General features: G+C 50.0%; 2 protein-coding genes across 4 annotated transcripts in view; one reads left to right on the top strand and one right to left on the bottom strand.

The window, feature by feature from the left end:
* MPO (myeloperoxidase) lies at window positions 1-10,247 on the top strand. Its single transcript, XM_037070226.1, has 14 exons — window positions 1-12; window positions 228-305; window positions 458-551; window positions 862-1,037; window positions 1,268-1,391; window positions 1,491-1,620; window positions 1,701-1,907; window positions 2,760-3,075; window positions 4,928-5,088; window positions 6,516-6,771; window positions 7,245-7,415; window positions 8,201-8,438; window positions 9,247-9,461; window positions 9,876-10,247. The coding sequence occupies exons 2-13, from the start codon at window positions 230-232 to the stop codon at window positions 9,452-9,454; spliced, it is 2,157 nt and encodes a 718-aa protein (XP_036926121.1). The 5' UTR covers window positions 1-12; window positions 228-229; the 3' UTR covers window positions 9,455-9,461; window positions 9,876-10,247.
* A 1,379-nt stretch (window positions 10,248-11,626) lies between these two features.
* LPO (lactoperoxidase) overlaps window positions 11,627-25,444 on the bottom strand; it is a 30,279-nt gene continuing 16,461 nt past the window's right edge. For all 3 annotated transcript variants that reach the window (XM_037069769.1, XM_037069768.1, XM_037069770.1), the window contains 5 exons: window positions 23,996-24,156; window positions 14,952-15,198; window positions 13,384-13,557; window positions 12,478-12,715; window positions 11,627-12,305 (listed from right to left, as the gene is read on the bottom strand). In XM_037069769.1, the coding sequence (XP_036925664.1) occupies window positions 12,098-12,305; window positions 12,478-12,715; window positions 13,384-13,557; window positions 14,952-15,198; window positions 23,996-24,156 (1,028 nt within the window). In that variant the 3' untranslated portion in view covers window positions 11,627-12,097. The remainder of the gene's footprint in view (window positions 12,306-12,477; window positions 12,716-13,383; window positions 13,558-14,951; window positions 15,199-23,995; window positions 24,157-25,444) is intronic.

Here is a 25,444-nt window from a genome sequence, read left to right as displayed (position 1 = left end):
TGAACTTTCGAAGTGAGACCCTGGGGCCGGGGGAGGGTGGCCTAGCAAAGGAGGGGCGCCGTGGCCCCCTCCCTCAAGGTGGCCTGGGCTTTAGGCAGGGCCCATGGTGATGGGACTGGGGTATGGAAGTACGAGCAAGGGACCAGGAGGAGAGAAATAGTGGGGCTCTCCTCTCCCAAGTGCACTGTGAGCTTTGGACACTTACCGGGCGTGGGGTCTTATTGCAGAGATGCTGCTGCTCCTGGCCTTGGCAGGGCTCCTGGCCATTCTGGCCATGCCTGGGCCCTCGGACGGTGCCGCTCCAGGTAACAGCTCAGGGGCAAGGGAAAGGTGGTATGTTGGGTGGTCCTGAGTTTCTAGGATTCCTTCCTCAGGGCAGGCCACCCTGGCTCTAAGGTCTCATGGGAAGGGGGTGCTTTGGGCCCATGCCTGACCTTGTGACCCCTATTCTGGACAGCTGTCCCGGGGGAGGTGGAAACCTCAGTGGTTCTGAGCTGCATGGAAGAGGCCAAACGGCTAGTGGACAAGGCCTACAAGGAGCGGCGGGAAAGGTGGGGTGCCAGGCACTGCCCAGCTCTGGGCAAGGTTGCCTGGGTCTTTGGGGAAAAGGAGCTGGCATGGGGACTTGGGTGGGGCCCTCTCTCTGACCGTCAGCCTTTGCGTGTGAGAATGTCTTCAAAACCACCCCTCCCACGGCCTTGCCTCTGTCTGCACACCCAGGTCCATACCCTGTGCATAAAGAGAAACCTTCCTCCTGTCCGTGAGTCTGTCTGCACTGTTCTGTGTGTCCCTCTCCCTGGCTGGAGCTCTGCGGGGGTCTGCCCACTTTCTCTGGCCCTCATTCCTCCCTTCTCCCAGCAGCATCAAGCAGAGGCTTCGCAGTGGCTCGGCCAGCCCCATGGAGCTCCTGTCCTATTTCAAGCAGCCTGTGGCAGCCACCAGGACCGCTGTGAGGGCTGCAGACTATTTGCACGTGGCCCTAGGCTTGCTGGAGGGGAAGCTGCGGCCCCTGTCGTCAAGGCCCCTCAACATCACTGGTACTGTTGCCCCTCCAAATCCCAACCCCTGTTCCACAAGTGACCCCTCCAAGCGACCCTACCACTTCTCAGGGATGCCCCCAACTCCTCCTTCGAGGGAGTCTGCCGGACTTCGAGTCCGCCCTCTATTTCCTCAGACTGCCCCTCTCACCGAGGCTTCTCAGCCTAGGATAGGAAGTGGGGGACTGAGCTCCCACACCTCTGCCCCCCACCCCCCCACGGCCCCGCAGACATGCTGACGCCCGCCCAGCTGGATCTGCTGTACAAGTCGAGTGGCTGCGCCTACCAGGATGTGGGGGTGACTTGCCCCAAGAACGACAAGTATCGCACCATCACCGGGCAGTGCAACAACAGGTGTGCGTGGCGCTGGGCTCAGGGAGAGCAGCTCAGGGTAGCATTGCTCCCGCCCGCCCCCGCGCCACCTTGTGTGAACACCCTGCCCTTGCCCCGCAGGCGCAGACCCACGCTGGGGGCCTCCAACCACGCCTTTGCACGCTGGCTGCCGGCGGAGTACGAGGACCGCCGCTCGCTGCCCTACGGCTGGACGCCCAGGGTCAAGCGCAGCGGCTTCCCGGTGCCGCTGGTGAGTGCTGGCCGGCAGGGCGATGAAGCCTGGCCCAGCGGTGCGCAGGCAGCCAGCCCCTGACCCTCCATGTCCCACAGGCTCGTGCAGTCTCCAATGCCATCGTGCGCTTCCCTACGAAGCAGCTGACCCCGGACCAACAGCGTTCGCTCCTGTTCATGCAGTGGGGCCAGCTGATTGATCACGACCTCGACTTCACCCCTGAGCCGGCAGCCCGGGTGGCCTATGTCAGTGGTCTTAACTGCGAGACAAGCTGCCTGCAGCAGCCGCCCTGCTTTCCGCTCAAGGTGCCACTTCTTCCTGTCTGGCCACTGCCTGCTGGGTGGAGAGAGTGGGCATCATTCCTAGAAGTGGCCACCTCCCTCTGTGCCCAGGTTTCCTTCCTTAGCTCCCTAGGAAGGCTGGCCCTGCCCTGCCCACCTCCCCCCGGCCCTCCCCCTCCCAACACACCTGCTAAGGACCTTCCCACTGTCCCTCACATCTCTGCATGTGGGACTCGTGCTCAGTCCTCTTTCCTCCACACAAAGGGGCACCTTCCCGGCAGCCCAGCTACACAGAGCCTGGGTGTGGGGCTGGAGCAGGGCTGAAGGGGTACTATTGGTGTGAGTAGGGAGAATAGGAGAGAAGGAAGGAGAATCTGAGAGAAAGACGGGCCAGGGTGAGAGGCAGGAAAGGAGAGAGAGGGAGGAAACAGGAAAGGGAAAGGAGGAAGAGCCGGCGGAGAGTGTAGAGAGCACTTCTCAAGGCCAGACTGGGAGGGGAGGACAGAGCAGACGAAGAGGAGAGAAGGAGTGAGAGATAGGGTTAGGGGGAAGGTCGGAGGACTGGTGGGTTTCTCTACATGAGCCCCACACTCCCTAGTCCAGCTTTCCAGTCCTCACCCCAGAAGCTCAGAGGCACTCTGCAGTGGAACCTCAGACAGTGACCCCTTGGGGGCCTTGACAGGCCTCCCTGTAATCTGAGGGAGCCAGAGGTCCCGAGGGACCTCTGTTTTGGTGTCTGGGTCTCCTCCTTTGGTCTTGAGCTGCAGGCTGCTTCTGAGATGGGATCAAGGCCTTCAGGAGGGTGGACAGGAGAGAGTCACTCCTACCTACTGTCCCTGCCATGGTGAGCTGGCTCAGTCTTCCTCTCTGCCACAGATCCCACCCAATGACCCCCGCATCAAGAACCAGCAGGACTGCATTCCGTTCTTCCGCTCCTGCCCTGCCTGCACAGGAAAAAACATGGTCCGCAACCAGATCAATGCCCTCACCTCCTTCTTGGACGCCAGCATGTTGTACGGCAGCGAGAATCCCTTGGCCATGAAGCTGCGCAACCTGACCAACCAGCTGGGGCTGATGAAGGTCAACACCCGCTTCACTGACAAGGGGCGGGCCCTGCTGCCTTTTGACAACCTGCACGACGACCCCTGCCTCCTCACCAACCGCTCCGCGCGCATCCCCTGCTTCCTGGCAGGTCAGGCTGGGCACAGGGACCTGGGATGGCACAGGGCCGCTCCTTGCTGGAGCCAAGGCAGGCCTGTTCATAAGCAGCTTGTGGGTTTGCATTTAGAGAGACTCTGCCCTCACCAGCTTCATTATATTAATCCAGTTGCCTTGGCAACAAGTTGAATGGAACCAGAAAGGAAAAAACAAGACACAAAAACTCTAACCTAAGAACGAGACTCGGGATGGTTGAGGAGCCTCTGTCCATCTGTTTCTCTGCTCTCTCTTTCCCTCTGGACTCTGGCAGAGAAGAGAGTTGAGCCCCTGAAGGACAGGGAACGAAAGGGACAGAGAGCAATGTGGGGCCCTCACCCTCTTATACCATATCATTAAGTAGGTACCTACTAGCCACATGTGGCTATTTGCATTTCTATTTCATATGAATTAACGTACATTAAAAATTCAGCCTCTCCACTTCGCTAGCCACATTTCCCATGCTCAACAGCCTCACAGGCTGTACAACATTCTCACTGCTCGGACAGTGCTGCTCCAGAATATCACTTTCTGCCCATCTTGACTCCCTATAATAAGTAAGGGCAGGACTGTCATTTAAACAGCTGGTGGCCCTGGGGATACCACTGGGGCAGTGATGGTGCCCATGCCCAGAAATTTTCCAATTTTTTTCACTGGGTCTCTAACTGCCTTGGACTTCATTGAATGTTAATATTTTGTTCTTTAATTACAGTTGACATTCAATATTATTTTGTATTAGTTTCAGGTGGACAGCATTGTGGTTAGACAATTGCATAATTTACTCCAAGGTTTTTTAATGTAAGCTCAGCAGTGTGCCCAGGGCCCTTTCCCTTGACCTCCCAACCTCTCCTCCCGATGGTTTCTAGTGGCTGAGCCTGGGGGAGGAGATTCAAGGTCAGTGCCAGTGTGCACTTCCCTAGGCTAGTGAGGGAAGAGCTGAGCTCCTCAGCCAGTCATGGCTGCCTCCCGTTTGGTGTTGGCAAGCTGCCTGGCCCAGGCCTGAATCATCACGACCTCCGGCAGCTAATGGGATGAAAAAGCTGCTCTTGTGGAATTGTCTTCCCACCAGCCTCAAGAGCTGGCGAGGACTAAACCCAGTGTCCTGCTGAAATGGCCTCAGGCCCTTCAGAGAAGGGTTGGGGAGGACTAGAGGGATCAAGGGTCTAACTCAGTTTTTTTTGAAGAGTCTCAGTATGGACTTTAAACATCCTGTGCCCTCGTCCCCTTCCCTGAGCGAGCCGCACAATTAGCACGTAGTGAGGTCGGCGACTCTGATCAGGTGGTGGTGAGTGTCTAGAGTCCTGTGTTGAGAAGGATTCTCAGGTTGCATCCAATTTTAGCAAGAGAGAGCGCCATCGTCGTTGACCGTGTCTGGCGTGGGCAGGAAGCAGGGAGTGCCAACAGGCATGTTAGTTTTTGGCCTTCCCTGAATCAAGAGAACAAGTCAACCAGGCAGTGTTCATGGCTCTCCTGCTGTGTACCAAGCACTGTGTTAAACCCCATGTCTACATGTATGTGTCGGGTGAGAGGGTCAGACACAAAAAGGTGAAAGACAGCTCCCTTTTTCTCAGGGAGCTCCCACTCGCATGCATAGGAAGGTGGCAAATCATATGTCAGATCACATGCCTGTTGAATGAACATCTCTGACCAGCAGTGCCCTTCAACCAAGGAAGAAGCTATTATGGTGGCCCAGGACCTCAAGGCAGGGCAGGTGTCATCTGAATATCCTGCAGAAGGGTGGGTGGAGAGGTGGGCTGGGTAGGAGGCATTTCAGGGGAGGGAGTTCCAGGGGGGCAAGTCCTTTCTGAGATGGAGGTCTTAAGAGTGACGGCAGCTTTTGCTTCCCGAAGGGGATACCCGCTCCAGTGAGATGCCCGAGCTCACCTCCATGCACACACTCTTTCTGAGGGAGCACAACCGGCTGGCCAGGGAACTGAAGAGACTCAACCCTCGCTGGAATGGAGAGAGGCTCTACCAGGAAGCCCGGAAAATCGTGGGAGCCATGGTCCAGGTACGCAGTCCTGACACCTGGTGCAGGTACATCCGTGATGCGAGTGTTTGAGCAGAGTTAGGATCCAAACATGCCTCCACTACCTGTTGGCTGTCTGACATTGGGCAGCTTGATCCTTGTGAGCCTCAGTGTCTTCATTCATTACACTGTAAAGATCAAGGACATACAGGGAAACACCCGGCAGCTACTAAACGCCTGGCAAGGGTTGCTTGCTTTCCATCCTCTCCAAGGCTCGTTCTCCTTTCTACCCTTTGTCCATTGGGAGTGAAATTGGGAGGGTCAAATTGCTGGGTCTAAAGAACCTGGTGCATATCCCTGACCGGTGTGGCTCAGTTCATTGGGCATCATCCTGCAAAGCAAAAAATCAGCAATTTGATTCCCAATTCCTGGTCAGAGAAAATGCTTGGGTTTCGGGTACAGTCCCCAGTCGGGCACCTAGGAGAGCCTACTGATGGATGTTTCTATCTCACATCGATGCTTCTCTCCCTCTCTTTCTCCCTTCCTTCCCCCCTCTCTAAAAATAAATACATCAAATCTTAAAAAACAAGTGCCTGGTACATGACACCTGTTCAACACCTCTCTTTTCCTTCACCTCCTCGTCACCCTTGGCTCCTTACCCACTCGCCTGTTCCTTTTGGCTCTGTCACAGTTCACCCCATCTCCTTAACCTTGCTTATCTTTGGGCAGTGTTCCTGGTTTTCCCTTCCAACTCTGATGCTCCAGTTCTCCCATCCTCTCCTCAAGACACAGACACCAACACACACACGCAGGGAGGCACACCTTTCTAAAACTCTAGAGGAGGAGAAAGTTGCAGGTGCTGAGGGTGAGTTTTTGAGTTGCACTAAGAAGTTAAATGAGATTCATTTAAGCCTCAGAGGAAATTCCAGCGTCCAGATCTAGAGTACTACTGTTCTCTGTCTCCTCTTCACTGGGGGAAGTCATCTAGGGTAGCCCTTTTCCTTCTTGCCTCCCCTCTTTCCACAGTCAGAGATTGAACCCTACTGTGAGCCAGGAACTTGCTGGGCACTGAGTAATTCCAAGAGAAATGAAATAGAAGCATTGCCCTCAAGGAGCTTATAAGTTAGTAGGAGAAATGAGACATTGATGACTCAAAGTCAAGGGAGCTATCAATGACCCACAAAGACCTTTGTTATTTAACCCTAGATTTAAATGTGGCCCAGGGCAGCATAATTATCCTTAGTTTACATTGAAGAAACTGGGCCTAAGAGAGGCCAGTAAGTGGCCCGAAGTCACGCAGCAGACGAGAATCTGTTATGCCCCTCGGTGCCACTCTGTTAGACCTAGGTCTAGTACTGTGGGAGGTGGGTCCCTGGCCATAGATGGGCAAGAAGCATCCCCTAAGCCAGGAGCAGATGAAGACTCTGATGGGTGAGGAGAGAGGCCAGGCTGAGTGACTTCTTCTGCAGATCATCACTTACCGGGACTATCTGCCCCTGGTGCTGGGGCCAGAAGCCATGAGGAAGTACCTGCCCAGGTACCGCTCCTACAACGAGTCAGTGGACCCTCGTATTGCCAACGTCTTCACCAACGCCTTCCGCTATGGCCACACCCTCATCCAACCCTTCATGTTCCGCCTGGATAGTCGGTACAAGCCCATGGGGCCCAACCCCCGTGTTCCACTCAGCCAGGTCTTTTTTGCCTCCTGGAGGGTCGTGCTGGAAGGTGAGTGGGACCTAGGCCAGGAGAGAGCGGGCTGGCAGCTGAGCGTGGGGTAGGGACAGGCTCGGCCACAGGGAACTGGGGCAGAATCAATCCTCTTTCCTTCCATTTTGGGGGAACGGATCTGACTTGCCAACCTCGGTTCAAGACTCTGCTTCTACATCTAACACTAAAGAATGGGTGGAGCGTGCTCATAGGGAGCTGCCTCCTTACTGTGTGCTGTGACTCTCAGTGACCCAGGGGGCCAGACGCCCTAGGGAGCACCCCAACCTTGCACATCTGGACAGCATAATCCCCTGCGACCTTGATGCCCCAGTGAGGACCTTCCCACTGGGGCCCCCTTGGCGCCAGGAGCTGCATATGCTCAGCCCTCTTCTGCAACCCACCCTCCCCTACCTCGGGCTTATGACTGACTCCTGTCTGAGCTCTGACGGTGAGCCAGATTCTCTCCCCAACCTTGCTCCTCTTGCCCCCAGGTGGCATTGACCCCATCCTCCGGGGCCTCATGGCCACTCCTGCCAAGCTGAATCGCCAGGACCAAATTGTGGTGGATGAGATCCGAGAGCGGCTGTTTGTGCAGGTCATGAGGATCGGCCTGGACTTGCCTGCTCTAAACATGCAGCGCAGCCGAGACCATGGTCTCCCAGGTGAGGGGCGGCAGGACCCCCCTCCCCTAACCCCTCTCCAGGGTCCCCAGCGGCCCAAGAGTTCCCCCAGGCCCAGCATTTTGCTCTTAGGGATTGGTCCGAGGTCAGGCACCTCCCTCTCCCTGGGCTTGCCTGGTCCATTCTCAGCAATTCCTGCCCTCCTCTGCATTGCTGTACCCTGTAAACGTGGAGCGTCATAATAATAACATCAAGCCGCCTAATCCCTATAGACTGAAAAGCAGTTTCCATCATCATTTCGTTTCCCTTTATTCCATACAAACTCTGAGGGGAAGAGAGTATCATCACTTGCATTTTACTGATGATAAGCAGAGGATTGCTTGCTTAGGTTCTCCGGCCAAGTCAGTGACAGAGCTGGAGTTAGAACCCAAGTCAGCCCGACCTCAAAGCCTGCGCCTGTGTCATGGGTCAGCCAGTGTGGCTGAGCCTTCTAGACACACTTCACCCCTCACAGGCCTGAGATTTCCAGAGGGGGATGGTGAAATGTTGTTATTTTTAGACCTGACAGGAGTAGTGGCCATTTAGGATTTGCTTCTGGGCGGGGAGGGCAAGGGAAAGCCAGAGAGGGTCCTGCAGTGACTCAGCTGTGCCCTTGGCCTGAGCCAAGGGTACAGGGCTCCCCAGAGGTTTATAGCCTGGGAGAAGCCCTTCTGTGTCCTCCCCACTCCCCCCCGCCCCCGCCATGACTCTGTATATGACCTGATGTATTAGGAAGCGGGGTTTTCTAAGATGCAACCACAGCCACCTCTCCCCTCCCCCCGCCACAGGGTACAATGCCTGGAGGCGCTTCTGTGGGCTGCCGCAACCCAAAACAGTGGGAGAGCTGGGCACGGTGCTGAAGAACCTGAAACTGGCCAGGAAGCTGATGGAGCAGTACGGCACACCCAACAACATTGACATCTGGATCGGCGGCGTGGCTGAGCCCCTGAATCGTAACGGCCGCGTGGGGCCGCTCCTCGCCTGCCTCATAGGCACCCAGTTCAGGAAGCTCCGTGACGGCGATCGGTGAGGAGACAGGCGGAGGGGTCCGGGCACGCTGTGTGGCCCTGGGCCTGTTCCGAATCTTGTGGGGCCCCAGCTTTCTGTGCTGAAATGAAGGGCTAGAAGGAATCCATGACTTTCCAGTATGGCGGAGGGAGCTTCATCCCTAATGTGCTCTGAACCCGCTGGGGGTGCAGTGAGGAGAGACCTGGACTCCTGGTGGGGAAGGAGGGAAGACAGAGAAAATGCCCCTCTTTGCTTCTCCTCTTTACATCAGGGCCCAGCCATGGTGCTGTCGTCAGTCACTAGTGAACAGCCCCGTCCTGGCTTCTCCTGCGTCCTTTCATCATGGTTCTGACAGCTGAGTCCCTAGTTCATCATGGTTCTGACAGCTAGTCCCTAGTCCCTGAGTCACCGAGCCTGTGTTGTGCTTTTGGGAAGATTACATTCATTCATTAAAAAAAAGTGTCTTTCTCTGGGTGGACAAATTAGAAACACCCCCAAGATTCTCTCCACCCCCATGGGTGCAGCTCTGGCCGGGGCACAGGCTTTACCCCCTGGATGAGTGTGGGCCCAGCCCCCCTGTCCAGCATTAGTGATGCCCCAGAGGCTGCTGGGGTGAAGCCACCTGGGTAGCTGGGCTTTACTCTGTGCGGTGAGCGAGGCTTCACTTGCTTGAAAACCCTTGGCCTCCTGAGGGTCTGGAGCACCCCTGTGCTATAGAGCTGTGTCTGCTGTGGCCCTTTTGCATCCAGAGGGTGGCTCAAGCCAGGTGATGCCCTCCCAGCCCAGGAGAACCTCGGGCACAGTGTCGGTTGGTGTTCTCGTGCAGGTTTTGGTGGGAGAACAAGGGTGTATTCAGCACAAAGCAGAAGCAGGCTCTGGCCAAGATCTCCTTGCCTCGCATCATCTGCGACAATACAGGCATCACCACCGTGTCCAAGAACAACATCTTCATGTCCAACACATTCCCTCGGGACTTCGTCAGCTGCCGTACACTTCCTGCGTTGGACCTGTCTTCCTGGAGAAACACGGACTAGAGCCTGGGTAAGGGGGTGCTCAGTGAAGTGAAGGCTGGGGACCCCTGTTCTGGGTGGTGGCCAAGAAGACCAACGACTAGACATTCATTCATACGTGGGCGCGCACATGCACAATGTGTATATATTGCATTATATGTATGTGTGTTACCTGTGAACATGGGTACTGTGCTGTGTGTTGTGTACGTGTGTCACTTAGTGAGTGTGTGTTAGTTGTTTCAGTGAGTATTAAATATATGGAAGGCAGCAGAGTAGATTGGGGAGGAGCACAGGCTCAGGAGCTGGACAACTTGGGTTCAAATCCCTGTCCAGCTTCTTAACAGCTGTGTGACCTTGAACATGTTCCTCAGCCTCACTAAGCCTGAGTTTACTTCTTTGTGAATAATAAAACAGTTGCTATTACAGCTTTCATGTCTCCTTACAGGGTTCATTTGCCTCCTTTAGTTCTGTGATTATTGAGCACTTACTAGCCACCAGGCACTGTGCTGGGCATGGGAAACGGATTCAGACATTGTTTCTTCCCTCGAGGACCTTACACCTCTGCACTGTCCTGGCTGGCAAGGTGAACCAGGAACCCCTGCAGGAATGGCCACTGGCAGCTGGGCTGTGTGTGGTGGTCGAGTTATGGGCCCAGGCGAGCTGGGCTCAGTCAGGCCATGGCTCCCTTTTTTCTTCTTTTCTCTGTTCTCTTGCTTATTCGCAGGAGCTGCCTGGAGAGGAACTGGGGCACATTGGCTCTTTTGTATCTTTTTTTTTTGTAGCTGACATCATGATAATAAAGTCCAACTGATGGGGACCTTCCCTCAGTCTGTGTCTGCACTGGGGCTAGAGTCTCAGCCCAAGTCTTGCTCTGGGCTCTGAATTTGAACCAGTGTGGTCCGTGCCTCAAGGCCCTGTGTTTTCTGAACTGCGGCAGGGGGTGTGTGTGAGGACGTCCGGGAGTCTTCCTTTGGCTGACCCATAGATGGGAGGCAGTCAGTTCCTCGATGCCTGGGGCCTGGGCCAAACTGAGAAGACCCTCCTCCTTCCCCTTCCCCTCACACCACCTGCAGAACAGGAGTGGTGGCCACCAAGTCTGTGTGCTCATTCATTGCTCTAGTAAATATTTGCTGCATGCTCACTCTGTATCAGGCTTGTGTCAGCTACTGGGGAATAGAGGGGACAAAACGCTGTCCTGCAAGGGGTCAAGAACGGAGGTGCGGAGGGAAGGAACCTCCACCTCCTGCGTCTCCGTAGCCCGGCACGGTGGTTCCCGGGCCCTCACACAGGGGACTTTTTCTAAGTCGTGGCTTTCTGTGGCCAGAGCAGCAACAAAGGAAGGAGGGTGTTTCCCTACTGCCTAGAGTGTGACCCTTCTCTCCGAAAGGTGGGTTCCTTCCCCCTCCTTCCCACCTTTAGGGAGGGCCACTCGCAGCTGAGAGCTGGAACATGTGTAGCGTGCTAGAGCTAATGTATTCATAGGAGCCCCAGGTCACATCAGGACCTAACCAGCGCGGGATAAATACTACTTATCTTCCGTTCACCGATGACGAGCAGGGTGATTGGAGGTGTGAAGGGGCTTATCTGAGGCCTTGAAGAAGTGGGTACTGGAGCCAGGGCTGTAGCTCATGTCTTCTGGCTCCTGGGCTCTTCCCACAGGAAAGTTAAGTACCTCCCACCCTCACCCCTACCTTGCCAGTTGGGGCACCTGGAGGCCCTGGCTGGGCTGACCTTACCCAGAGGTTCATATAAAACACACACACACACACACACACACACACACACACACACACGAATATGCACTGGGTAGCAGCACAAGGAATATTCTGGAGGTGCCCCTTAGAGGCCTGCCAGGCTCTGAGATCTGCCCTAGAAGAAGAGGGCATTTCCCAGAGGGGCCTCTGGGAGGGAAATTAACTCCAGATATAGGGGAAGCCAGGCTTGGATTTCCTCCCTGTTTGATCCCCTAGCATCTCCCAAGCCCCCTCTCTTTCCTTTCTGTGGCCATTGTTTCTTTTCCTGGAACCCTCTTGCTTCCTCCTCTTCCTGGGGAGCTCTTTGAAACCCATGGAACCATGCCCCGCCACCCTGCAGACCTGTGCACACATCTTTGTGGGGAGGCTGCAAAACGCTTAATGTGCAGAGATTCCAGGGCCTGCCCGCTGGCAGGGAACAGTGTCACTGCTGCATCTTTACTCAGTCATGGGATGTTTATTGAGCGCTTGCTGTGTGCCGGCACCTTGCTGGATGGTGGCACTGGAGACCCTCAGAAGCAGGTCAAGTCCCTGGTTCAAGGAACTTACAATTTGGTTGAGAAGAAATCAAGAGAGATACGGATGCAAAGGCCACAACCTCATCCAAGACCTGTTCCAGGAAGAGGGTAGGTGACCCTGGGCAAGCCAGACTGGAAGGGCACTAGAGCAGGTCTACATCTTGGCAAACAAGGACTTCCCCAGTCAGAGGAGATGGGAGCAGTGGATTTTGAGTGGAAGAGATGGAACAGCCAAGGTTCTGGCCTTGGGCTTGTGGGAGGTACACATCTGGCAAGTGAGCAAGACCCGGTGAGAAAGAACAGCTGGGACAGGGTGTGGATGCTGGGGGGCTGAGCACTGACTTGAAATGGCATGGTGGACCAAAGGGAGCTTTCCTGCACAGTGAGGGAGGCCCCTAATTCCCCAATGAGGCCCAGGGTGAGAGATCCAGCTTCTCAATGGTTGAGCAGTCCACAAAGTCTTGGGGGTAGCTTTTGGGTTTGAATGGGTTCAGCGGGACCTTGGTGATGTGGGTGTTGTCACAGACAAGACGTGAGAGGGACATTTTCTGTAGGGAGTCCCGCTGCTTCTTAGTGAAGACCCCAGGGTTCTCCCACCAGAACCTGCAGAAACAGAGGCACAGTGTTGCCAAACAGCCCAGCTATTGACCCCTCCCCGCTCTGCCGAAGGGCAGGTCATTGGGAACATGCTGAGGTCTGGGTTAGCCCTCACACAGGAGGTAGGGACCCCACCTCGGGGAAAGGCCTGCCACTCTGCCACGGGGGTTTCACTTGCCTGTCTCCATCTCGAACCTGCTGGAACTGCTTCCCCAGGAGGCAGGCCAGGAGAGACCCTACCCGGCCCCTTTCTACCAGCGGCTCAGCGATGGCCCCAACCCAGATGTCAATGTTGCTGGGGGTTCCGTAGAGATCCAGGAACTTCTTAGCCAGCATCTTGTTCTTGAGCACAGCGCCCAGCTCCGCCAGGGTGTGGGGCTGCGAGAGGTTGCAGAAACGTCTCCAAGAGTTATACCCTAGGACACAGAAGCTGAAGTTGTCTCATCCTGGGGACCGCTTGCTGAAGCCCCTGCCCCCTTGGAGACATACCCACTCCTGCCCCATAGTCCTAGAGAGTCTGGAGTCATAGGAGTCACAACTTTTGGGACAGGGTTCCATTGTTTTCTACCTGTGGTGCTTCGTTCTCAGAAGGGCCAGAAGGTGATGTGGGTCCTGGCCTTATTCTAAGCAGATATGCAAACCAAAGAACAAAGAAGTTAAGTAACTTGCCTAAAGTCACATAACTAGAAATGGCACGGGTAGAATTGGAACCCAGGTAGATTGGCTCTTAATCAAAACATTAAATAGCCTTGCTTGGGTATAAAAATATGTCCACATAGTCATCGGTTTCCCTCTATTCTCCTTTTTGTAATTTTTCTGGGCTTTCAACTTGGTTTTTCAAGTCAGTTGGTGGTATCTTTTTCACTTGAGAAGCTCCAAGATGGTACCAAGATATGGTCTCTTGCCTCTGCCTTAGAGAGAACAAAGGACTCCATTTCAACAGATGAGCAAAACGAGTTTTAAAAACCGGCATGCCTGCCTTCTGTTTTAGAACTGATCGGATCCCCAGGTTCACAGAAGAGAGTGATCCTCTCAGAAACAGCTAAAAAGTGCCCCAGGTCAGGCCAGACCCAGGCCCGCTCACCAGGCATCCCGTGGTCCCGGCAGCGCTGTATGTTCATGGCAGCCAGGTCAAAGCCATGGATCTTCTGAATGGGGTGGAAAAGCTTGTCGCGCAGCTCTCCAGTCATCATTTTGTTCTGCTTCATCAACTTGCAGTTATTGGCCAGCAGGCCCCGCACCAGAGGGTCAATTCCACCTGCAAGGGAGACCATGCTGGGGATAAGGACCATGAGTGGGAACATCTCCCACTGCTGATCCCTCTCCCCACCAGGCATTCTCTCTCACGTACGAGTAGGACCAGCCGAACATCTCGGGCTAAAAGTGGGGAGAGAAGAGCACAGTGCAGCCTGCAGGGTGTTCTGGGGGAGCGAGCAGTGCACACTGCCTGCTGTGGGGGTAGGAGAAAGGGCCGTTTGCAGCAAAGCTATCCTTTAGAATGGAAGGGCAGATAAAGTGCTTCTCAGATAAGTCAGAGGAGTTCACCATCACCACTCCCTCATTATATGAAATGTTAAAGGGACTTGTCTAAGAAATCCAAGATCAAAACTACGAACCGTAAAAGGACAACAAACCAATGGCTATCAACAACTGAACCTAAAAAACAAAAACAAAATCGAAGCAAACAACTAGAACAAGAACAGAATCCCAAAAATGGAGATCACATGGAGGGTTATCAATGTGGAGGGGGAGGGAGAGAACGAGGGAAAATAGCGCAGGGAATAAGAAGCATAATAAGCAGGCACAAAATAGCTAGGGGCAGATTAAGGATAGTATAGGAAATGGAGAAGCCAAAGAACTTACACGTACAACCCAGGGACATGAACTAAGGTGGGGGAAATGCAGGAGGGTGGGGGGTGCAGGGTGGAGGGGGAAAAAGGGAGAAAAAAATTGGGACAACTGTCATAGCATAATCAATAAAATATACTTAAAAAAAAAAGAAAGGGCCATTCATGAGATAATGGCATGAAGATAAACTTCAGGACATTTTCTGAGCTCTAGTTCAGACGGAGCCCCTTCTCCTTCCACAGGACCCATTAAGGAACATTGCAGTATAGGAGCGGGTAGCAGAAATCTGTAGAAACTGGGCCTGACTTGTCAGGCCTCAATTAAGGCCAGTTTCAGCACAACCCATAGAGGATAAGGGGCAGCTGGGCCCAACCTTTATTAATCCATGGAGATGGAAAGTCCCAGAGGGGAATGCAGAAGAGCAAGTTATTTACCAAACCCATGCATTTTTTTCCCTGAGATTAGAGAAGCCAGACTCGGGGGAAAAGAGGTAGGAAACACCTGGTGTCTTAGAGGCCACATGAGGAAAGAATAGTAGCTAGTATTTATGGATCACTTCCTGAGCATCGGGAACTATTGGAGGTTGCTCTACCCATATATTTCAAGTTTTTTGTATGCTTGGATGAGATAGGTACTATTGTTGTCCACATTTTACAACTGAGGACACTGAGGCCCAACGAGGAGAACTGCCCTGCCCCCAGGTCACAGAGAAAGTGCCGGGAGCCTGCCTTCCAAGCCAGGTTTCCCCAAAAGCAGCTGTAAAATGAGGCAGCCAGGTGGCAGCGCCTCCCTGAATGCACTTACCATCCTTGACTATCCTCCAGTTGTTGAAGAAGAGGGTGTGCACGGGGAGGTCTGGACCCCATGGCTGATAGTTCTCGTCCAGGCGGGACACGGTGTGGGGCACCTCCAAGTGGCCAAAGCGGAAGGCAAAGGTGAAGACATTGGAAATTCGGGGATCCACAAAGCTGTTGTAGCCTTGGTACGGAGGGATCCACTTGTGCATCTCAACCCCTAGCACAATGGGGAGGTAGTCCCTATAGGTGATAATCTGGAAGGAGAAACCAGTAATGGGGAAAAGGGTGTGAGAAGACCCAAACCTCCGCAGAGTGAGGTTGGAGAGGCACTGCAGCCAAGAGGGGTGAGCAGTCAAAAACCAAGGAGGGCAAATGGATAGCACATGTGTCCAATTTCCTTTCCCTTGACCTGGCCAACATTACTAATTGATTATGACATTCTTTCTGTTGATCTTGCATGATTTGTCTCAAGATAGGCTCTATGAATCAGTCACTTGAATTTGGCCCTTAAGATGTACTCATCTTTGCTCCAAGTTTATGGCCTTGAAGCTAAAGTGACAGTCTTTGTGTGTCACTTGAACATAGCCAGGTTGGGTTTTTCAACTTTTTCCTATGGGCCAGGACAAGAGGAATGAAGAACCATAGTAATGGTTCACCAGGTAACCCAGGGAAGTTCATTCAATCTGCAGTTCTGAAAGAAATGCTGCACTTTGGATAGGTCGGTTTCTGTTCTTGTTTTACTGAAAACAATGAACTAAGACAAATTAAGGAAAATTTGAAAAAATAATAAATCATGCCCCCATGTAACACCATAATTATATTAATTTAAAAATATATTTTATTGATTATGCTATTACAGTTGTTCCAATTTTGCCCCTTTGCCCCCCTCCACCCAATGCCCCCCTTCCCTCCAGCAATCCCCCCTTAGTTCATGTCCATGGGTCATGCGTGTAAGTTCTTTTATTTCTTCATTTCCTATACTATTCTTAACATTTTCCTGTCTATTTTGCACCTACCAAGTTATGTTTCTTAATCCCCATACCTTTTCCCCTACTCTCTCCCTTCCCCCTCGCAGCCAAAAACCTTCCAAGTGATCTCCATATCTATGATTCTGTTCCTATTCTGGTTGTTTGCTTAGGTTGTTTTTTCAGACTCAGTTGCTGATAGCTGTGAATTTGTTGCCATTTTTTAAATAGTATGACAGGTTTTATTAACCTCAAACAAAGTTATTTTCCCTGTAATTTCAGTATTATACCATATTCCAGTGGCATTTAACATGAACTTGGTGTTTTTTAAATATATTTTATTGATTATGCCATTATAGTTGTTCTAATTTCCCCTTTCATTCCCCTCCATCCTGCACACCCCTCCCNCTTAGTTTGGTTTTGTTTTAGGTGTGGTTGTTAATAACTGTGAGTTTGCTGTCCTTTCACTGTTCATATTTTTCATCTTCTTTTTCCTAGATAAGTCCCTTTAACAATTTCATATAATAAGGGCTTGGTGATGATGAACTCCTTGAATTTGATCTTATCTGAGAAGCACTTTATCTGTCCTTCTATTCTAAATGAAAGCTTTGCTGCATAGAGCAATCTTGGTTGTAGGTTTTTAGATTTCATGACTTGGAACACTTCTTTCCAGCCCCTTCTTGCCTGTAAGGTCTCTTTTGAGAAATCTGCTGACAATCTGATGGGAACTCCTTTGTAGGTGACTGTCCCCTTATCTCTTGCTGCTTCTAGGATTCTCTCCTTCATTTAAATCTTGGCTAATGTAATTATGATGTGCCTTGGTGTGTTCCTTCTTGGGTCCAACTTCTTTGGGACTCTCTGAGCTTCCTGGATTTCCTGGAAGTCTATTTCCTTTGCCAGACTGGGGAAGTTCTCCTTTATTATTTGTTCAAATAAGTTTTCCATTTGCTCTTTCTTTTCCCCTTCTGGTACCCCTATAATTCGGATGTTAGAGCATTGGAAGATATCCTGGAGGTTCCTAAGCCTCTCTTCATTTTTAAAAATTCTTGTTTCTTCATATTTTTCTGTTTGGTCATTTGTTTCTTCCTTCTGGTCCACTCCCTTGATTCGAGTCCCAGTTTTCTTTCCATTACTATTGGTTTCCAGTGCATTTCCCTTCATTTCAATTAGTTTAGCCTTCATTTGTTCCTCTAATTTGTGACTAAAATCGACCAGTTCTGTGAGCATCCTGATCACCAGTATTTTGAACTATGCATCTGATAGGTTGGCAATTTCTTGGTCACTTAGAGTTACCAGCTCCGGGGCTTTGAGTTCTTCTTGAGCCATATTTTGGTCTGTTCCCACCTGTTACGTATGAGGAACAGAGCCCTAGGTGTTCACCAGGGCGGGGCAACTCAGTGGCTGGATTGTGTTGCTGTATGTGGGGGCGGGGTCAGAGAGGGGCAATGGTGGTTCTCTCTGCTGCTTCCTGCTGCTGGGTCCTGCGAGGTCTGTCTCACTGCTCACTCCTTCACTGGTTTATCTGCGCATGAATGTGTGACCAAGGTCAGCCTGCCGCCTTTCGCCCTCACTGGGTCCACCTGCTGCTACCCCACACCTGGGATCCTCCCACAGCTGCCTGCGCTCCTGGGTCGGTCCACTGATCTTTCCTACCCGACCCCGCTCCGCTGCTGGCTCCGCCCCTCTTACCAGTCTGGCTGAACAGTTCGTTGTTCTTGTCTGACTTCCGTATAGTTCAATTTTCTGTGTTTTGGCTTCGTTTTTGTTACTAAAACTTTGTTGACTTTAAATTTGGTTGTGAGAGGAAGCACATTGTTTCCACCCATGCCTCTATCTTGGCGGAAGTCTCTGTTGCCATTTTAATGTTCATAGTTTTGATCTTCTTTTTCTTAAATAAGTTCCTTTCACATTTCCTACAATAGTGGCTTGGTGATGCTGAACTCCTCCTCTAGCTTTACCATGCCTGGGAAGCACTTTATCTGCTCTCCTATTATAAATGAGAGCTTGCTGGATAGAGTAATCTAGGCTGTAAGTCCTTGCTTTTCATCACTTTGAAGACTTCTTGCCAGTCCCTTCTTGCCTTCAAAGTTTCTTTGAGAAATCAGCTGACAGTCTTATGGGAACTCCTTTGTAAGTGACTCTCTGCTTTTCTCTTGCTGCTTGTAAGATTCTCTGTTTATCTTAACCTTTAGCATTTTAATTTTGATGTGTCTTGGTGTGTTTGTCTTTGGGCCCCACTTATTTGGGACTCTCTGTGGTTCCTGGACTGGAATGTTTATTTCCTTCAGCAAATTAGGGAAGTTTTCTTTCATTTGTTTTTTCAAATAAGTTTCAATTTCTTGCTCTTTCTCTTCTCCTTTTGGCTCCCCTATGATTTGGATGCTGGTATATTTGGAAATGTCCTTGAGGCTTCTTAGTCTCTCCTTGTTTTCTTTTTTAATTCTATTTTCTTCTTGCTGTTCTGATTGAATGCTTTTTTCCTTCCTTATGTTCCAAACCATTGATTTGATTGTTGTCTTCATCCCCTCCATTGCTGGTCCCTGTAGATTTTTCTTTATTTCACTTAAGGTAACTTTAGTTTCTTCCTGGGTCTTTTCTTATTTTGTTGCTGTACTCAATGAGCATCCTGATCACCAGTGTTTTGAACTCTGCCTCTGATAAGCTGGTTCTCTCCATTTTGTTTAATTCTTTTCCTGGAGTTTTGTTCTGTTCTTTCATTTGCACCATATTTCTTTGTCTCCTTGATTTGGCAGCCTCCCTGTGTTTGCTTCTGTGTATTAGGTAGAGCTCCTTTGACTCCGTGTCTTAGTAGTGTGCCCTATTGTAGAAGAGCAGACCTGAAAATTGGGTGGGACCAAGCCTTAGGTGATCACCAGGGCATAACAACCTGCTTCACTGCTTTGTGGCTCTGTGTGGGGAGAGGGTTGGGAGAGTGACAATTCCACTGCCTGGCTTCTGGAGTTTTGCTTGGAAGGAAACTGTTTCCTGGTACTCGCCCTTTTCCAGTCACTTCACTCACTCCTCATATGTCCTTGTACCTTCCAGTTGTTGCCCTGGTGCTGAATCCCAGAGCGGGTGGGTCTGCATAAGCCCTAAGTCCATGTGGGCCCTATAAGAAGAGTCTCCTGAGAATCTGGCAGTTTCTTTCACTGCCCCAACCCCCACTGGTTTTTATAGCCAGAAGTTATAGGGATTTATCTTCCTGGTTATCTTCCTGGCTAGAATCCTGGGTTGCTGGGTAGTCTGGCTTGGGGCAGGGATCCCTTGCTCCTAAGGTATCCCTCCCAACTTTTATCCACCACATGTGAATATGGGACTTCCCGTTCCACTGCCTCTCCATGCCACCCTGTGGCTCCATGTCTCTCTGTACCTCTCTACCTCTCTCTGCATCTCTGCCCCTCTGACCCATCCAGACGAATGTGGCTTCTTTAAATCCATGGTTGTTGGCCTTCCATACAGCTTGATTTTCTGATGGTTCTGGGTGATATTTGTTTTGCAGTTTAGTTGTATTTTTTTTTTAGTTGTGCGAGGAGACAAAGTGTGTTTACTTATGTCTCCATCTTGACTGGATGGCTATTCTTCTAATATTTGTCTATATAATACACATTTTACATAGTTGTAATCCTAGAGAACACAAACTTTTATAATTTGCTTTTGCACTTAATATTTGTTACATTTCTACTTAGTTTATAATTATATAGTTAAATCTGTATAATATTCTCTCATACTCACAGGTCCTTCTCTTACTCTTTTACTCTTGGGTTGCTTCTAATTTGTTTAGCAGCACGGACTATGTGGGTGTCATTTTTGGTACAGGCGATCTGCTCCTTGGGCTATGGGAAGGAGCAGGAGACAGAACCCTGCCTTTGGCCACAGTGGACTGGCCCAGTCTAATGGCACTTGTTCCGAAGGGACAGGTAGGGTCATATAGGTTTTCATTTTTTACCATGTGCAGAAAATCAGAGAAAACTCCTCTGCAGAGAGATAGAGAGTGAAGAATAAAGAAGAAGTGAAGAGAGGAGAAGAGGGAAGGGAGGGACAGAGCAAGACTAACTGCTGTAATGCCAGATGGCTTCCCGTCTCTGCCTCTAACCCTTGCTGAGGTACAACCACCCTCCCTATTCTGGGGTTCCAGAAGAAACCCTTGCCAGCTTTCATTTCACACGTGTATGAGGTTGAACCGATCCTGAGCATCTGGACTAGCCTGAGTGGGTTTCTTTTTCTTGTCCAAAAAGCCTTATTGTGGATTGAACTGTGTCCCCCTCAAATTCACATGTTGAAGCTCTAACCCCTAATGTGTTGGGAGATTAGGCCTGTAGGGAGATAATGAAGGTTAAATGAGGTCATAAGGGTAGAGCTCTGATGCCATAGAACTGGTATCTTTATAAGAAGGGGGAGAGAGCCCTGGCTGGTGTAGCTCAGTGGATTGAGCACAGACTGAAAACCAAAGGGTTGCTAGTTCAATTCCTAGTCAGGGCAAATAGGTGGATTGCAGGCCAGGTCCCCAGTGGGGGCCACGTGAGAGGCAACCACACATTGATGTTTCTCTCCCTCTCTTTCCCTCTCTCTAAAAATAAATAAGTTTTTTTAAAAAAAGAAGAAGGGGGAGAGACACAGAGGAAAGGCCATGTGAGGACACAGAGGGAAGGTGGCAACCTTGCAGGGCAAGGAAAGAGGCCTCAGGAGAAACCAAACCAGCTAATACCTTGATTTTCCAGCCTCCCGACTGTGAAAAAAATAAATTTCTCTTGTGTAAGCTACCTGGTCTGTGTGATTGTATTATGGTAGCCTGAGCAAGCTAATACCAGCCTTAACTAATCTGTAGGCAGACATTTTTAAAATTATTTGGATGATTTCCTATAAATATCTCCAGCGGGAAGACCTCAGGGCTCCAGGTTCTTTTAAAATAAATATTGAATTCTGGAGATTTTGAGAAGTAAATGGAAATATGCCTAAATCTCTTTGACAGTTAAAAATCAGTGCATAGGGCATCTGGTTCCAGAACTAGATGGAGCAGATTCATTTTTCCTTCATCTTCCCTGTTAAATATAACTAAACACCCTGGAACTCGTTCAACAGACAACAAGAAAGAGACTCTGAAATCTAGAAAGAGGGTGGACTGGCGGAGGACCTCCGGACTCGGGAAATGACAATATGGACAGTGCCTACCTACCCCAGACTAGGTACAGGAGAGGCTGGCAACCTGGAACTTCTAAAAGGAATAGACAAAAAGAAGCCCCCAGAATGCCCTCTTTAAAGGACCCGGACAAGGGCAGTTCAGCGGAGACCTAGTGAGGAGTGCCCAAACCTGCTTCACAAGCCAAGCCCTTTGCCATGCCAACCCCTCATCCTTGGCCCAGGCCAGCGAACGGTCTGATCTGCCTACAGTGGCGGCAGCAGTGAAACCCCGTGTCTCTCTGTTCTTCACTCAGTGGCATAAAGAGGCGCAGGAGTGGTGGCTTCTGCTCCCCTGGAAGGTTGCTCAGCAGCAGAAGGCAGCCAGGAAAGTACCAGTGTCAGTAGGGACTGACTGGGAACCCCACAACTACCAGTCAATCATGACTCATGAACCCCGGAAGAATAAAGCAGACCAGAATAACTGCAGGGACTCAGGAACCAAACTATCATTACAACTAATGTCCACCAAAGTATGTCAGAACCTAGAGGTTAAACTGAAATGGCAACTGCGTGCTTAAATAGAGGACTTACCTAGACTCAAGGGTCTCCTAACATAACAACTAAAATGTCTAGGATATAACTGAAAAATCACTCATAAGACCAAGAAAAAGGAAAGGCAAAATTTGAATGAGAAAAGACAACAGTGACTTGAATCTGCTGCTGGAATTATCTGTTAAAGATTTGAAAGCAGCTGTCCTAAAAATGCTTCAGTGACCAATCACGAGTTGTCCTGAAACAAATAAAAAACAGAGCATCTCGGCGAAGAAGTAGAATTTATAAAAACACTGAAATTGAAACTGAGCTGAAAATTACATGAAATAAAATACTTGTTCAACAGACCCAGTAACAGGCTGTAGAGGACAGGATACAGTTGAAGATAATCAATAGAATTTAGTCAATCTGAAAACAGAGAGAAAGTAGACTGAACAGGGTCACGTAAATATGTCCAGGTAATTCTGACCAAGGAACAAAAGTACTCTGAGGGAGGGAAGATGGCCTTTTCAATAAGAGGTGTTGAAGCAAGTAGACATCCATAGGCCAAAACAATGAACCTTGGCCTAAACCTCACACTTTATATAAAAATTAATTTTAAGTGTCATGCACTTAACTCTAAAACCTAAAACAATAAAACTTTTAAACAACCAAGCAGACAAAAACAGGAGGAAAGTCTTGGGGACCTGTGAGCAGGGAAGAAGAGTTCTGAAACCTGACACCAAGGGCACCATTCATGAAAGGAAAAAACGGAAAGATTTCACCTCATCAAAATGAAAAACCCTTGCTCTGCAAAAGACCCTGGAAGAGACTGAGAAGACAAAAGCACAGACTGGGAGGAAATATTTAAAGTCCCATATCGGATGAAGGACTTGTATCTAGAATAGACAAAGAGCTCTCAAAACTCAACAGGAAAAGACAGACAATCCAATCTGAAAATGAGCTCAATATACAAACAGGTCTTTTATTGAAGAGGACAAACAGAGGGCAAATAAGCACATGCAAAGAGGTTCAATGTGATTAGCCATTATAGCAATGCAAGTGTAAGCCACAGTGATAAGCCATTATAGCAATGCAAGTGTAAGCCACAGCGGGATGTCACTACCCACCTGTCAGAAAGGGTAAAAACTGTGACAACACTAAATGAGGAGCAGGGTGCAGAGAGACCGAACCCTTCTCCATCGCTGGGAGGGATACGAAGGGGTGCAGTTTCTCGAGGAAAATAGTTTGGCAGTGTTTTGAAGAACTAAACTGGACTCTCCATACGACCTAGCAATTGCATCCTTGGGCCTATGTCCCAGGAAACTAAAAACTTGTTTTCATGTAGTAACTACTACATGAAGGTTCATAGCAGCTTTATTCTTTAATAGCCCCAAACTAGAAACTACCCAAATGTCCTTCAATAGGTGAATGCTTAGACAAGCCATGAAATACTACTCAGTAACAAAAAGGGGTAAACTGTTCGTAGATGCAGGGACTTGGACGAACCTCAAGGAAATTATGCTGAAGGTGAAAAGCCAATCTCAAAAGGATACCTACTGCATGAGTTCATTGACATAACTTTCATGAAATAACAGAACTGTAGAGGTGGAGAACAGATGAGTGGTGGCCAGGGGGTAGGGTCATGGCAAGGGGAGGGTGGGCGTGGCTGTGAAAGAGTAGCCTGGGGAGTGTGGTGGTTAAGGCAGAGTCAAGCATATTCATCATGGTGGTGGTCACACGAACTTACATGTGTGAAAACATTGCATAGAGCTACACACACACACACACACACACTTGTATTTATCACTTGTAAGATCTGAATAAATGCCACGGTTTTATCAATGTTGACTTCCTGCTTTTGATATTGTACCATAGTTATTCAAAGTCTCGGTACTGGGGGAGGCTGGGTGCATGGACATTTTTTTTTTTACAATCTCTTGAAAATTGACAATTATTTCGAATGTTTTTATTTTGAAATTATGTTTATGTTCAATAACAACACATATAAAGCTTTCTAAGTCTTTTCTAATCAGTCAATCAGCCAGTCAACAAGAGCAGTTGGCTGTGCTTGTGATGTGTGGCTTAGGTGCAGAAAATTGGGGGGAAAAGATAATCCGAACAAAATAACCAAAATAACTGCTATGTAACCACCCCAGGAGTGAGGGAACCTTACACCCTGGGATGGCACCTGGGCAGGTACACTAAGCAACCAACCTATGAGTGACTCTGTCCAATACTCTGCATGCACAGACTCACTTTGGGGAAGAGAAGCTAAAGAAATAAAAAGGAGGGTTTAGAGGGAGACAATCAGAGGGGCGGGGGAGCAGAGGTGTGAAAAGCTGAGGAGGTGGCAGAAGTTCTGCTACAAGCAGAGGGCAGAGCCCAGAGTGGAAGCCATGGGTGGGGTGCGGGGAGCAGTGCTGGGCCTCCGTACCTGAATGAAGGCTCCCAGGATTTTCCGGGCTTCCTGGTAGAGCTTCTCTCCATCCCACTGAGGGTTGAGTCTCTTCAGTTCCCTGGCCAGCCGGTTGTGCTCTCGGAGAAAGAGGGTGTGGCAAGCAGCCAGCAGAGTCTGCTCTGAGGCTCGGCCATCTCCTGAAAATCCAGAAGGCAGGAGGTAGGTTCCCCTGAGCAGCCCCAGAACCCGGTAGCCTACACCAGAAAAATAAACGATGGTGCCCGCCAACCAGGGATCCTCTCCTAAGCCCCCCTTTGTAGTTAACACGGGAAGTAATGTGGAGAGAGATCAGAGTGGAGACCCACAGGGTTGAATCTCAGCTCCATGTACACACAGTTTTTAGCTGTGTTAAAAAGTACAATAACTTGCACAAGTTATTGAACAATTCTGAGCCTTGCTCTTTGTATCCATGAAAATGGGGATTATCAGGCCAATGTCACGAGACTGTGGTAAAGACTACAGATGACATTAAAAAGTAAAATTTTGCTAATATACTGTCCCAACTGCCTTTTACGATGGGGTGGGCTGTACAAACAGAACTCTGTACTGTGTGAAGCAACTTGGAAGGTTTTCAGAATGCAAGTCTGAGGGTAGGAGCCTGGGTGGAGTTGAAGTCCTCTGTGTGATAAAAGAAGAATTCAGGGTTGGGGGGAACAGCATGGGGGTGTCAGGGAAATGGTAAAAGAGCAGGTGTTTCTCAAGGAAACTTCTCAAAGAGACTGGGGTCCTCTAATCACCAAGAAAGTCTGTTGAATTCACACATGCTTGTACTTAGTGGATATTTTTTTGAAACACAAGAAAGGGCTCAGTTTTGTGCCTGGGTGGATATGAGTTCTGTGCAGACACGGAATCTGAAGAGTGACAAAGAGATCTGGGCCTGTGGGCTGGCCTCTGCCATGCCAGGGTGAGCGGGGGGTTTGCCCAGGAGAGTGAATTTTTGGCAAAGGGAAGGCCTCCAGAGGCGAAAGGCAGAGAGGACCAGGGGGCATGAGGCCCTGAATAAACAGAACTGGAGGGCTCTGGTTGTGCACAGGCATGTGGAGTGTGGGTTTTATGCCAAAGTTTAAAAAATGCCTTAAATATTTCCATCCTCTATATCCAGAACTTCCTCCTCTTGGGAGTTATCTTAATAAAGTTATTAAAATGAGCAGAAAAAAATCATCAACAAGAATGTTTATTACCTACAAACAATAACAAAAAATCACAGAAAAACTAGAAATGACTTGAGTGTCTCCAATAAGGTTGATAAAATAAATTGTGGTAATGTATGTCATGTAACCCCAGGTGGCCATTAAACATCATGTTGTAGCCCTGGCTGGTGTAGCTCAGTGGACTGAGCGCGGGCCTGCAACCACACGACCGCAGTTCGATTCCCAGTCGGGGCACATGCCTGGGTTGCAGGCCAGTTCCCAGCAAGGGATTCAC

Source organism: Sturnira hondurensis, unplaced genomic scaffold (genome assembly GCF_014824575.4).
Source record: "Sturnira hondurensis isolate 20B ecotype Veracruz unplaced genomic scaffold, ASM1482457v3 Scaffold0018728, whole genome shotgun sequence".
NCBI lineage: Eukaryota > Metazoa > Chordata > Mammalia > Chiroptera > Phyllostomidae > Sturnira > Sturnira hondurensis.
Note: the sequence above shows the minus strand (reverse complement) of the source record. Positions and strands in the feature narration are given on the sequence as shown.

Excerpts from the sequence above, each read along its gene's own strand:
- MPO (XM_037070226.1), top strand. The coding sequence starts at position 230 with ATGCTGCTGCTCCTGGCCTTGGCAGGGCTCCTGGCCATTCTGGCCATG. Across the intron at positions 1,621-1,700 it reads GCGGCTTCCCGGTGCCGCTG|GCTCGTGCAGTCTCCAATGC; the intron begins GTGAGTGCTGGC and ends CATGTCCCACAG. Across the intron at positions 7,416-8,200 it reads CCGAGACCATGGTCTCCCAG|GGTACAATGCCTGGAGGCGC; the intron begins GTGAGGGGCGGC and ends CCCCCGCCACAG.